Source organism: Manacus candei, unplaced genomic scaffold, assembly GCF_025592945.1.
Source record: "Manacus candei isolate 608988 ecotype Guabito, Panama unplaced genomic scaffold, ASM2559294v1 h1tg000067l, whole genome shotgun sequence".
Lineage (NCBI taxonomy): Eukaryota > Metazoa > Chordata > Aves > Passeriformes > Pipridae > Manacus > Manacus candei.
Genome location: NW_026138115.1, coordinates 5,141,156 through 5,155,261, shown reverse-complemented (window position 1 = coordinate 5,155,261; position 14,106 = coordinate 5,141,156). Strand labels below are relative to the sequence as shown.

At 36.6% G+C, this 14,106-nt stretch overlaps 1 protein-coding gene across 8 annotated transcripts in view; it reads left to right on the top strand.

Annotated features, from left to right (window-relative positions):
- Positions 1 to 14,106, top strand: part of SPATA7 (spermatogenesis associated 7) — a 36,742-nt gene extending 22,636 nt beyond the window's left edge. For 7 of the 8 annotated variants that reach the window (XM_051806645.1, XM_051806644.1, XM_051806648.1 and 4 more), the window contains 8 exons: positions 569 to 699; positions 7,405 to 7,868; positions 8,834 to 8,900; positions 9,354 to 9,424; positions 10,329 to 10,382; positions 11,682 to 11,759; positions 13,173 to 13,230; positions 13,566 to 14,106. In XM_051806645.1, coding sequence (XP_051662605.1) covers positions 569 to 699; positions 7,405 to 7,868; positions 8,834 to 8,900; positions 9,354 to 9,424; positions 10,329 to 10,382; positions 11,682 to 11,759; positions 13,173 to 13,230; positions 13,566 to 14,057 — 1,415 coding nt within the window. In that variant the 3' untranslated portion in view covers positions 14,058 to 14,106. The remainder of the gene's footprint in view (positions 1 to 568; positions 700 to 7,404; positions 7,869 to 8,833; positions 8,901 to 9,353; positions 9,425 to 10,328; positions 10,383 to 11,681; positions 11,760 to 13,172; positions 13,231 to 13,565) is intronic. The other variant, XM_051806649.1, reaches the window with a different exon arrangement.

Genomic DNA, 14,106 nt, shown 5'->3' with positions numbered 1-14,106 from the left:
TGGACTGCAGACCGGTGTAGACTGATAAAAATTCCCCCCTCCTGATCTGACAGTGGCTCTTTGAGACTTTTCCTTCAGTTTTTATGTTCTTAACATGAACTTGCTTGTTTGGCTGTGGGTTTCTGTATTTGGGAGACTACTCCATGCTGTTAACATGGATTTTTAGCATGTCAAATTTGCTAACAGTAAATGGGTTTTATTCTGAAATCCTGGATGAGAGTACAGTCAAAAGAGTTTTAGCTGTAAAAAAATGATAACAAGCTTGTAAGTTTTTGAGCAGAGTGCTCTGCTAGCAATTCTGATCTTGGAATTCCTATATACTGGTGTTCATTGTGAGATAAGAATACTTCAGGAAAGCTAAGGCACAGCTTCAGCTACCAGCATAGTCTTCATTATTTTTATTCTAAGAATAGATGTAAATTTTATTATTGCTTTGTGTTGGAAGTGGAATGTATCTCAATAGTCTGACTGTACTGAGCAATTGGAAACCACTATGATGTTTTTTCAAATCACTTAGGAAAAAAAAGGATATTTCAGTTTGGATCTAACAATTTGTCTCTTCCCTAAGTTGCTGACCAGCAAAGAAGAGAGAAACTGAAAAAGAAGATAGCCAGGTGTGAAGAGAAAATGAGTATGTGTGAAACTGTCTCCCGATCCAGCTCAAGAGACAGTGGAAGTCTGCCATCCTCTTTCGGAAAGGTAGATATTTTAAGTTTGCTAAATAGATGCTATCATATACTTGCCTTCCATAACAACAGCTGATCACTGCTCTGCAGCAGCTCTAGAGCGAGGGCTGGAATACTTCACGCAGAAGAAAATAGACAGCTGTGAGCTCCATACATTCTAACCCTCCTATTACATACAGTGCCACCCCCCTGCCTCTTCTGCCCTTGTTGTCTCTCCTGAAGAGCCTGTAACTGCCCAACGGGGCACTCCAGTTACAGGTCTCATCCCACCAGCTTTCACTTATGCCAGTGATGTCAAATCTCTGGGACTGCGCCAAAGCTTCGAGCTCCTCTTGTTTGTTCCTTTTGCTATGGGCTTTGGTGTAGAAACATTTCAGGTGTGGTACATTGTAGCCAATACCTTGTGAAGTAGATTGAGTGCTCCTTTTCTCAAGTTTTGGCACACCATTTTGTGTCACTGACACCAGTGAGTCACTAAGTGCAAACTGTAACTGAGCCTTCTGGTAGAAGGGTAGGCAGTGGAAGTAATTGGGCTGTCATACGTTCATGCTAGAAATGAAACCCTATTTAAACTTTATTTCATTTGCCAAAGTATACATTGATTTCCTTGTTCATAGACCAAGGGACAGTTCCTCTGTTTAAATCGTTAGATGTCCTTTAATGCATCGTGAGGATGAATTAGACATGCTAATTGTATTTCTGTAGCCATCAGCATATATTATTGATAAGTGACAGCTGGAAAACAAATTCCTAATGCCTGATAAAGCATATGATATAGAGGATTTTTCCAGTAATCATATTATTGCTGATGCCATTAGGAAAAAGCTGAATATACATCCTCTGCTTGTGGAACTGCTCCAAAAATTGTTTTGTTGAATTAGGACATTTCTGGGTTGGGGTGAGGGTCAGCACAAATTTGAAGCAGTCAACCTTGGAATACTCTGGGTTTCCAAGAAAGTAATGGCAAGAGAAGAATGTGGTCCTGTGCTTAATGAACATCTTACAAGATAACAGAAGCATGTAAGAAAAGGAGACAAGCAGAATTCTCCTCGATTTGCCACTGTTACATTTAAATGTAAGAACACAATAGTTAGAAATTCCTTTCATAATGCGTAACTTCTTGCTTAATAAAATGTCGCTCTTGTAAAATGTATATCAATTTAAGAATAACATACATATATATATATATATAAAGATATCACCCTTGTCATTCTGACAGTGTTAATGGCTGACTAGATTGTAGGCTAAATATGTGCTAACCAACTTTGATGTATGCACCTGAATTCCTATTTTCAAAAGGCTTCATTCATTAACATTCACTTTTTATGTATTCTGTCAAGTTTGGTGCCTTTATTTCATCATTTTCATTATTCATGTACCTGCATTTATTACTATTTAATGCTACAACAGAGCACAGGATCAGTTTTGAGTTGAGACTCTGCTTTGTGCCTGGTAAAACCAAAAAGAAATAAAAATAATTTCTCTAAATTATATAATAAATGTTATACATATCTTAAAATCTGTGTGATTTAGTTAGTGTATTTTGTTATACACTGAACTAACTATGAAACTGAATAGTTGTAATGTGTCTTGAGCACGACTGGCCTGCTCTTAGTTTTGTACAAGGGTTTAAGTGCTCAGTGAATTCAGAACAGTGAATTCTTTACCTTTATATGTAGTTGTAAATGTAATGTTACTGTGATGTGAGAATCTACTATGATATGTAGTGAACAGAGAAAGTGCTTACTAGACTTCATTACTGACTTTTTGGAATAATTACTGATTGTCATCAAAAGAGTCTTTTGGTCAGAGATAAGAAAACTGCATCCAGAACTGTGGGTTAAGATGTGATAGAAGTTTATGGTGCAGCATGAATTTCTCTACTAAGTGAGAAGCAAAGGAAGAGGCTCGTTCTCAAATGTCACAATAGAGTAGCCTTCAGATCTGTGGGACTGCTAGAACCTAAATTACTTTGAAGACAGTAGTGTATCTCTCACAGCACAGTAGAAGGACAAGGAGGTATAAGATGCCGTGGGGACAGCTGTACTTCTCTTCTACTCCTCTCTTTCCATGTAGCGTAATAATGATGGTGACACCATGTGTGAAAGTTAATTAAAATAGGATGTTAAATTACAGATACAGATGCTGAAAGGGCTGCTAACTTTGTGGTTGTGTATCTTTGTGAATATGTAATTTTTAAGCAAGTATTTAGATACTTAATTAGACAGAAAATATTGTGATACATGCTGAAATCCTTAGATTTTTAATTTTATTTTTCTATACAAACTGATGTGGGTTTTTAAATATTCATCTGAGTTATTCAGCAGGTCAAGTTGGATGAAGCTCAATGTGACTTATCTCTGAAGCAAGAAAACCTGAATTGAGCTGGCCACAAGTAAAATCTATGATTTGAACAACTTGGCATTTCATATCTCATGTTCAAGTAATCCTATTAATAGGCATTTCTGGCTGCTAATGATGTTTTAAAAGAAGTTAATCCATGCCAAAAGTCAGTTGAAGGAAGGCTACTTCGCAGGAGGTTATATTTTCTCTTTTAACTGTTTGAAGTATGGTTGCCATTGCTTTGACATTTCAAGATCCCTTTCAGTCTGTTTTTTGAGACTTTTTTGTTTTCTGAAGAACTAGTTAGGACCATCTGCTTGTGCATATGAAATACAGATTGCAAAACACCCATTAACTGTTTCTAGTCTCTCTTGTTAATTTTGTATGCAACGTACATGTGTGGCTATGTGAAATGCCTACTCAAATGCCTTATATTTGAAGATTTATTATACTGTTATGTTATTAACAGTCTGAAGATGTATTGTGCTTGGAATAGTTCTGTCAGAGTGAGAGATGAGACTAAACAAAGCAGAAAAACCTTCTGAGCATCAAAGAAAGTTGTTTTCATCAGGAATGTTCAGTACAGATTTCCTTTCAGGCTTCGTAGTGACAATCACCTCTCATGCTGGTTGCTTGAATTAATACATTTCCATATGCACATTCAGTAATACCCCTTATTAATAATATCACAGTGTTTGATCAAAGTAGGAACCTACCATAGTATGCACACATATGCACACACATGCATAAAAGGAAAGAGTGTAACAGGAACATAGTTTTGAAAGAGAAGAATAGTTTTTATTGATGCCAGTATGCAAACTGATTGTATTCGTAGAGGGTCCAATTTGTTCACATATTTGTGTTGAGTTTTCTCTCTTGACTTTCTCAGTTTGTAACAGATGACATGCAAGGGTTTTATGACAGCAGCATCTCTAAAGGCAGCTTTAAAGAGACCTTTTCTCTGTCCAGGCATTGGAGAGCGGGCACTCAGCCTGCTTACAGCAATATGGAAATGGCTTATAAATGGAACTGTCTCGAGTTAAAAGAATCACACGTTTATTTCAAAATTGCAGCTTCTGTATCTTGGCAGTGCAGTTCATAAAGCATCTCTTCGATCTCATTTTATGATGGTACATGAACTATTCTGTTGGAAGACCTTTTCATACAAGGACAAGTTAATTTCAAGATTTAAATTCATCTTGGTGTAACTTCAGTGACCCCAGTGAAAGCTGCCTTGGACCTTTTATATGAAAAAGGATTTGGCAAGATTTCTCTTCACAGTTTGGTTTTTATAGGGCAGCTGATACTTCAGTGGCTTTTGAGTTGAGAAACTAAACTTCTTTTCTTTTAGAAAGTAAAAGTAACTTCCAGAGAAATCTGGATTCTTTCTTTGTGTTACTACTTTTGCCCATCAGATGACAGCAGTATGCTTTGATCTGTTTTTACTGAATTTTCTCTTCCACAGAGTCCATGAAGATTCAGATGTCCTCTCTATACAAGCATGGTGCAAGCACTATTCAATTTACCCAAGTTTTGTGACTAATAAAATTGAAGCATAAATATGTACTTTTTGAAACCTTTTAAAGGGGTTGCTGAAGTGTGTCATCGAGTAAATTTGTATCTTTGAAAACAAATTACAATTGTTTGAATCAATAGAATAGGAACATATATTGGTAAGCAAGATACGAGTCAAGATTTTTGACTCCAAATTACAGTAGTTATAGTTCTTGATAGTTCTAATATCTAAAGTTATGATATTACCATGGAATAGTTTTTTAATTGTATCTGAACAATAAAATGAAATATATTTTAATCACTGTGCTACTACATATTTGTAGGCATGTTTTTGTCTTCTTTATTTTTTTGTTTCCTACCTAAACATCTGATGTTTTTATAGATAACAGACTAGAGAAGAAATTGAACATACTTGCTTACAGTTTACTTGCCTGTAGCAACACAGGTGTACAAATAACCTTCTGAAGGTTTGGAGACAAATTGCAGGCAAACAGCATTTCTGACACTCCTTAAATCTTTTTGAAGTCACCAACATAGTTCCTTGTTCCTGATATTGTTTCTTTTTGTATTTGAAGGCAAAACTTCCTAGTTTAGGCAGTAAAGTTTTATAGCAGGATAAGGACTTTGAAAGACTTTTCTTCTTTCTCAGTACCTGAGTGAGGACATCTCACAACTGACACAAATACAGTGCAGGGTTCCAGTTCTCTCTAGTCACTTGGTCTCTTCTACTTATGAAACATTTGAGGAGGAAAAGAAAAGAACTACCCTAAGCTTCTTCATATGTAAGGAATGCTTAAATTCAGGATATTGCTACATCAGTCCTGTAACTTTGTCTTGTTTTAGGATCAGTTCAGCTGCTTCAGAGGAATAGAACATGTTACTTTCATGAGGTGTAGTTGAGTAATTGGCCAGTATCACTTCATACCTTTTCTTAGTTACTATTTTGCATGGGGCAGGGAACCAGTTATCATATGCTCACAAATGCTTCTACAATCTGATTTATAGTGCAGCTCCATGAACTAATTTAGCCACTCAGAGTAAAAAATTTACAAAAAAAAATAAGCTACTTATAATATACAGTGAAGAATATGGAATTAGCTTTTCAAAACATCTATATAGGTGGATTCTGAAACTTTCCAGTCTTGTCTGTTTTCTGTAGTGCTGAGCTACCATTGCAAGTACTTTGTATGCAAACAATCACACTGGTAAGCCTCGTTATACTGCTTGCTAAGGCATTTGTTTGGCATTGTAACTGCATGTTATCAGTTCAGCATTTAATTATGCTGTAGTAGTAAAATAAAGTCAGCTTACACCATCAAGAAGAGCTCATTTTGCTTCAACTAACTAAAAAAATAGCTCTTTGCAACTGTGGACATTGGGGTACTGGAATACTGTAGATAGGTCTTACTGATGTGAGAGAAAATAGTTGTGAAGGAAATATATTGTATGACAGCAGTGTGATCTCTGACTTAATTTTCATGGTAAAATATCTGCATTTTTAATATTCCTCTAAATAATGTTTACTATATGCCACAAGATGTATAGTCATCATATTTGAGCTTCAATTTAAAATATTAAGTGTTTGTTAAAAACTTGAGTTGGTCTTAGAAATTGAATTTTCTTCTTAGGAAACACCTCTTCTTGTATACATGCTTTTAAATCTTACAGCACTTTGTTGCTGCTGATGTGGACCTATATGAACTGCCTAAGTGTAAGGAAAGTATGATAATAATTTCAAAAAGTCAGCTGTCGGTTTCGAATTGGATTTTGTCAGTTGTTGTTTTATTTTAGTTATTTTACCTTGCGTTTTACTGATTGCATGGTACGGCAATGAGATTTTCCAGAATAACACTATCCTCAACTTATGTCCCTCACTGCTGCACTGTAAGCACTGTCTCTGGGACTTATGGTGCCAGGTAGTTTGAGTGCACGCAATGTGAGTCATCTCTTCTCCATCACACGGTTGTGTGTAACAGAATTTCATAGTTATACATGTGGTTGAAATAAATTAGTTTATACAAAATTTTGTTTGCTGATAGGCTTCTGGCTTAATCTTCTAGTTCTGCAGAATGCCTGCCCTTGGAGATTGTAAAATATCATACATAATTTTCCCTGACTGACAGAATATTCAGTGCATGGCTCTATCCTAGGTAGGAAAGGAATATACAACAGCTGTTTTGGTAAGGTGCTTTCTAACTTATCAGAAACATTGTAAAGCACATTTATGAGTGTGCATGCCCTGTCCAGGTATTTATGCTTTGAAGTTGCAAATTTTTCAAAATTTTCTCTATGACAGAAATAAAATTTCTATTTAATTGTTCTTTCTCATTTAACAAAAAAAAAATAAATAAATCTTAAGATGCCACTTAGAGTTAGTTGTGTTTCTGTCTTGTCTTTACCACAGTGTCATAATACAATTCAGGAATAATGTTGAATTTTTAAGCATGGGATAATTATGAGTAATGTCTACCTTCCCTGGGTGGTATGAACAGAGCATACTCAGATAAAATAATTTGCTACAGTGCAATGAATCCTTGACTTCTAAAAATGTATTGAGCCTTTGGACTCGATACAAAATGATTAAACTCTTGGTTTGATGTAGGCATCAGTATTCTGTAACAGAGCACCAATGTTTTGCTACTGAAGCAAACTGTTTGCTTATTACTCTCTTTATTTCCTGTGATTAGGTTTGTAAATCTGTTAGTACTGGGGCTGCTCTGAAACCAGTTTGATATTACAAAAATTGGATGTTCTTACACAGAAAATACCTCCAAGTTGGTAACAATAATTGGTGAGAGTACCATCGTGAGCCAAGTTGGTAACTTGCAAAGCAATCAAATGTTGTTTTATTTTTTTCTAGAGTTTCTTGGAAGAGGAAGACAAAGATGGTCTCTTCCTCTGTGCTGGCCAGGCAGAGGACCTATGTAGAGCACTGTCTCCTTATGGCAAGCATGGCTTGGTTCACACTAATAGAGTAAAATATGCCACAAAGTGCTCTCGGAATACATCTAGGGCATCTTACTCAACCTCAGCTACATCAAGGCCACCAAGAAACTGCTCTGGACTTTCATGTAGTCGCTCCACAGTGAGCACTAGTCATTCCCAGAGATGTCAAAGAAGCAGCCCCAAAGAATGCAGCGGGGATCTTCTAGAGAGGCACTCTGAATACTTCACTAAGAGCCGCAAACCTTTTACTCCACGCACCTTAATATCAGATGCTAAATCTTTCCTGTTACAGTACAGATATTACACTCCTGCTCGAAGGAAAAAGAAGAATCCCCGCAAGCAGCGTGTGGAAGTTCAGACACAGACCGATGTGATCAGGTACAGAGATTGAAACTTTATTTTGAAACTCTAGAATTTAGATGTTATCATAACAGTATCTTCATAGAAGCAGCATGTTTTTCTTTCATTTACATTTGTATTAAACCAGAATAATTGTTCTGAAGTTATTCTAGATATGCCTTAGCAAAAGCTAAGGAGGAACTGGTTTTATCTATACAAATTGGATATAAAGTGCTGCTAAATTCAAACTGTGGGATTTTGCTGGTGATAGTCATTCCCTCTCTGTTCCCTAGGCTCTCTCTGGTGTGTGGTTGTGCTTTCTGTCTTGTTAAGAATTAATGAGTGTAAGCATGCAAGTAGTTCTCCACTGTTGCCCCTGTAGTCTCATACTTTCCAGTTTGTCAATTAATACATCATGCAAAGATCCTTTTTTTAAATTCTTGAATGCGGTTCTTCGTTGTCTTTTTATGACTTGAATTTAAATACCTTCATATATACCTTATATGAAATATTTTAAACAAAATTAGTGTCCTTCTCTTGCATTGAGCTTCTTAGCAAATTGAATGGTTTTGATTAAGTTCTAGTTTTACTGATACTACCTCATAGTAGGAATTTCCTAAGATTGGAATTATGATAACTTCAGCTCCATGTTGCAACTGTTGATTTTCTGGCTGGGGGTCATCTATATTCTTGGTGCACTTTTAATTTTAGGATCATTCCATTCTAAATTCTGAACAATTATTTTGGATAATTTAGCTATCCCCTGTCAATATGCAGTGAAATTACAGATTTGGACCACCTGTGAATGACTATTGTTATCCTTCAAAAAGAACTATAACTTAGCTTTATTATGTGAATGAAAGTCTGGCAGAAATGTTCTAAACTGTCTGGTACTAGGTTCCGTTCAGAGGGACAAGAAATTTGCACAGTGGCACTGATATTCTAATCCTGCATATTTTGAAAGTAGCCTACTTGGAAATCTAATACCTTTCTAAATTTTGTAGGTTTTCATGTGCAGACAAAGTGTCTGGGAGAAAAGTTATGACTGAACAGCAGAAGATAACATTGAAGGTAATAATACATCTATCAGTCATCTGGGTTCTCTTAACCACACCCCTCACCATCATTGTGGGGTATGTACTTCATTGCTGCCTCAGCAGTATACAACTGATTTAGGTTTTGTTTTCTGTATTGCCATGAGATGAATTAGTTCTGTAGAGGAGAGAGAGTTTCAGAAGAATGAGTGGAAACAATAAGGAAAAATATAGAGGCACATGAAGAGATATCTTGATTTATTTTTCAGTTGTTTCTATAAGTGCACTATCAAATATCTGTTAAGGTCATAGATAACTGGTGCATGACTTTTCAGCAGAAGAATGTGTGCCTTTTTTTCTGTTTACCCAGTTTTTCAGAAAAGACATAAAATCTGTAGGGCTGCTTAATCATAGTTATTAGATTCATTTTAATGGTTAAATTTTCCATGTATTTGCACCGATAATAAAGATTTTTATCTCTGTGTTGTAGGCTGAAGATAGAAGATATACTGTGGATGAGCCTGACAGAGGAATAGATGCTTGTCCGTGCGCCATCCTAAGGTGCCTGATTTACAGCAGGAAGGAATATTTGAGTGTTCCTCCTTGCTTTCTATACAGCTGGTCCTTAGGCCATAATCCTTCCCTACCATTTCTCTGTATAAGTTTCTTCTCACAGGACTTCTGTTTGGTTGTTTTTTACATAAATGGCCCAACTTCAAAATTCATTATTTTCTTACAACAAAGTTCCACTGGGAAGCCAATTAAGAAAGAGAGCTCTAAAATACATGAGTATTTTTGTCAGAAGTGAGAGTGATGACACGTTAATACAGCTGTTAATTCTGTACATCTGAGCTCACACTGTAACTAAATACTGGATTGGTATTCCAATTGGTATTTCCCTTTAGGAAAAAGTGTCTCCAGGCATCCAGCCTTTTGAATCTACAATATGTGAGAATTGTAGACCAGAAGTATTTCCCACATCTTTTTCTGAAAACATAACACTGAGATTTAGAATATTGCTACAATGCAAAAGCAGTGTTGGAAATCAGGCCAGAACTCAAGGGCTCTGAGCTTATTCTCCTCATTGCTGACCTAAATGTTGGCCTGACTTGCTGATTTGGTCTCTGCCCTTGTCATACAAAGGCATTTTTTTCTGAAGAAAAAATGTACTCTGAGTTAAAAAAGCACTCTTATGAATAGTGGAGGTCAAATCGCATCTGAAGCAGCACTGAGGTCTTTTGAGCACTGCATCTAGTGAGGTTTTGTAATAGTTTTGAACTATAGTCTTTCAGGCTTCAGTGTAAGCAATGGATTTTGCTCCTGGAGCAGGGTTTGCGGGTGTTCCGGTGGGTTTTTTTCCGAGGGGAAGTGGCACAGCATGGCTCTAGAAGAAAATTAAATGCAAGGTAGTACAAAGGGAGTTTAGAATGTTGTTCTCTTTTTTGCCCTCTGATCTTCTGATTAGAGAGACATCACTGAATTCTCAGAAGTCTTCACCAAGGAAGACTGTCGAGGCTCAGTAAGTATGCTTAAACCATTTTTCTGCTCATTTACATCAAACTAGAAAGCTTTCCTCAAAACTGAGTAAATAAGGACTCCGAATAAACTTCACAATTTGCAGAATTGATATGACTATGAATTTTTATTAAATAATTAAAAATTTTTATGTGATTCTAAAAATTAAGACAATTCATTATATTTTCAGAAGAAGGATAGACTTCTCTTCTTGTACAGTGACTGTGGTTTAACTTTACATTTCTGTTTTGGTCTGTAATCTCTGAAGCAAATATTGGCAAATAAAATACCAAGTTGAAGGGCATTCTTACCACATTTCTGCACTGAAATTTGATGAGAATTAGAAGAGGTTTGAGTTATATTCAGAAACACAGCCAATGCTTTATCAAATGGCCTTGGAAAAGTCAGTTAATTCTTTGTGCTTTAGGACAAGCTTGTTCCTGCCTAACTTTGAGCATACAATATCAAAGATCAGCTGTAGGTATCTTTCTCGAGGGAAGTAAAATTATAATCTTTAGTCTGGATGACAAATTTTATGTAACGGAAGTCATGCAAGATGTATTCCATTTTTTTCTCTTTGTTAAGACTGAAGGATGATTCAGTAGAGTTTGGATGGATACTTTGGGAGATTTCAAAAGATACTGTGAAAGAGAAACAGCACTGAAATATTTCCTTTTGAGGTTTTCTTTTTTTTTGTTTTTCAAGCAGAACTCCAGAGTCTCCCATTTAGAGCAATTGGCATCAACAAGGCTTTAAGAGATATCAAATAGAGATAAATTTGTTCCAAGAGGTGAAAGTCACATCTCACACTAAAAAGATTTTGTACATCAAAGAGATGTGTTTGAAAGGAGTGGAGGTTGTCAAATAAGCACTTAAATTTTTCGGAGCTTCCATTTAGGACTAGCAATTTTCAGCCACAGTCAGGTTCTCTAGAAACTCCTTTGGAAGCCTTTACCCAGAGCATCAAACTGCATTTGTACACTTTCTTCTTGAGTGCAAAGCAGGTTCTGAGTGCTTTCCAGGATTTGCTGATTCCCTCACTCAGGATCTCTGTGCTAAATTATACCACAACAGAAAGTTAGCATAAACACAAAACACCATAACAACCTTTCTAACAGTCTCATATTTTGCAGATTGAATGAAAGGTTTAGTTTGTCCTGATAGACTTATCTTTTATGAAAAATAGCAGCTGCTACAATCTTTTTAATGGCCTTTCTCATGAAGATGATTAGACCTACTACATTGTGTCATATGTGTCTCTTTTTTAAAACATTTGACATTTGGTTTTCTATTCTCCCTGCAGGGAAGAGGAGCTTTTGTATTTAACTTTCATTGAAGATGTAACAAATGAAATTCTTAGCCTTGGCCTATTTTCTAACAGGTAGGTTACTGCTATTTTCAGTTTTGTAATGCTGTGTTAGAAACACATGGACTCAGTAAGAAAGGGAAGTGGTGATTAGTAATCATTTCTTTGCCTTTAAGAATATATATACACAGTTGCCACTTGCTTTTGTTTTGTTTCCTTTTCTGTTTTGCTCTGTGTAAGAAAGAGGAACTGTGAAATACCTTTGGGTCGTCTAATTTGATCTGCTGCTATGTACCATGAGATCAAAGCTTCTGTTAGAAACTGGCCTGGAACCATAGGTGGAATAATGCTAAGAAAAAATCATTTCACTCTGCGGCATCTCTTTTGCTAAATTAACTGAGTTACTAATCTTTCACACAACAAATCCTCAATCTCCCTTCTCTCTTTATTCCTGTTCCAGTACAAATTCAGTCTTCAGCATGGGTTGCCAGGATTACATTCTGTTTTAGATAAAGATTCACCAGTTGCTAAATCAGAATTTTTTCAATAATTAAACAATAAATGTGTTTGAGTAGTACTCTCCTAAATTCTTTTCCATACCAGTTCTTTCTGATAAAGAACTCTCAGTTTATGTGAAAAACCCTACAGTATTTCTGGTACAGAATTTTAACCCACTTTTGTAATTGCACATTCAAAGCAGTCTAATTTCATAATATTCTGATCTTCCTCTGGGTTGATAGTTTCCCCAGCTGTTTCTCTAGTTCCTCTCTTGTTTTTTATTTCTCATGTCAAGGCTAACAATGAGAATGTTAAGTATAGTAAGTAAAAAATTTAGCAAATTTGGAAAGCAGTCTTTGTCTGGTCCTTTTTTACAGTAATGTTGTCTTCCCTTAATACCCTTCTTGCACTATTTTTTTAAAAACTAATTTCTCATGTAAGCTAGATTAAATTCACTTGACTTTCTGAAAATGTGTTCCAGTGACTGTGCACCTCAGTTGTCACAGAACACTTTGTCTGCAGAATTTTTTTTCTCATTCTACTTAAGCAATGGAACAGAACTCTTATGACTGAGGACTTTTCCCTGGATTTTTTTTACCAAAGCTGGATTTTACTTTTTCCTTCTATTTACTCTTGTGTATGTCAGCCACTGTGGTGGAATTTAGAGATTTTGGATACTTTAGCATGCCAGTAGAACCACCACTGGATTGTTAGCGTCTCCCATCATATTGACCCAATAGACCAAATACACACAGAATTGTGCTACAAATCACCCTGTGGTTACCACCTGCTGCCCAAAGCTGGGTCTGCCTGCTGAGCACGTGTCCAGTGGGTTACCAACCACAGGTTTCTGACAGAGCATAGTTGAAAGAGTCTTAGTGGTCCCATTCAGGTAAGAAATGAAAATAAAAAAACTATAGTCAATAATTTATGTAGATCTGTTGAAAGATGGTTTTATTGCTGTGCAGTAATTTGATTTTTCATTTGTAGGGTTCTGGAACAACTGTTTGAGTGCCATATAGAAGAAAATAAGCACCGTTTGGATGAGGTAGGTGTTGACCCTCTAATAGTCTCTCTCTCTGCATATGACTTAGGTGACATTTCCAAAAAGTGTAGTGGTTGTTTTGAGGATAAAGGTAACCAGAATTCTCAGTGGGAAGCCTCTCTCTCCATAAATGAGATTTTCAGATTCATGGATCATGGCAGATCAGGAGTCACAGGGACAGTGACAAAAAACTCAGTTTGGTCACACTCACTCTTGTAATTTAGTCACTTGATTGCGAGCAGCCTCTGTTTCCTTCTGTCAGAATTAAGCCCTGAGTTTGAGCAGTGCTCAGGTGCTGTGGGGCTGGAGAAATGTCACTATTCTTTCCTTACCCCCAGGCCAAAATGCGCCACATGTTGGATGTGCTGAAAGCAGACCTCGGATACGGCCCAGACAGCGAGGCAGAGCAAATCTGTGAAGGCTCTGAAAGCTTTGACTCACTGGATCTGCAAGAGTTTGATACTGTGGAAGAGCCCGAGTTTACCAGTAAAGGTCACAGGGTAAGAAAAGCCACAAAAAGTGAAGAGTTCTTTGAGACCATGGATTTATCATTAAAGGAACCAAACAAATGTGAATCACCATTGTGCAGGGAAATGTCAAAGGAGACACAGAGCATGGAGGACTTTTCAGAAGACGTGGCAGAAATTATGGATGCTGGGACAGAGTCTGATTTTTGTGTGAAATCTGAAGAACACACAGACACTTCACCCACATGTGAGGCAACTTTAAACTTGATTGCTTGTGACAGTGATTTAGAAGTCAGTAAGGAACTTGATGATCTTGAGGAAAGCTTTGCAGAGGCCCTTCAGATCTCACGTGATTATTCGTAATAGTAGCCAAAACTTAAACAGGAATAAAGCTACTTCTGTGGTGAACTGC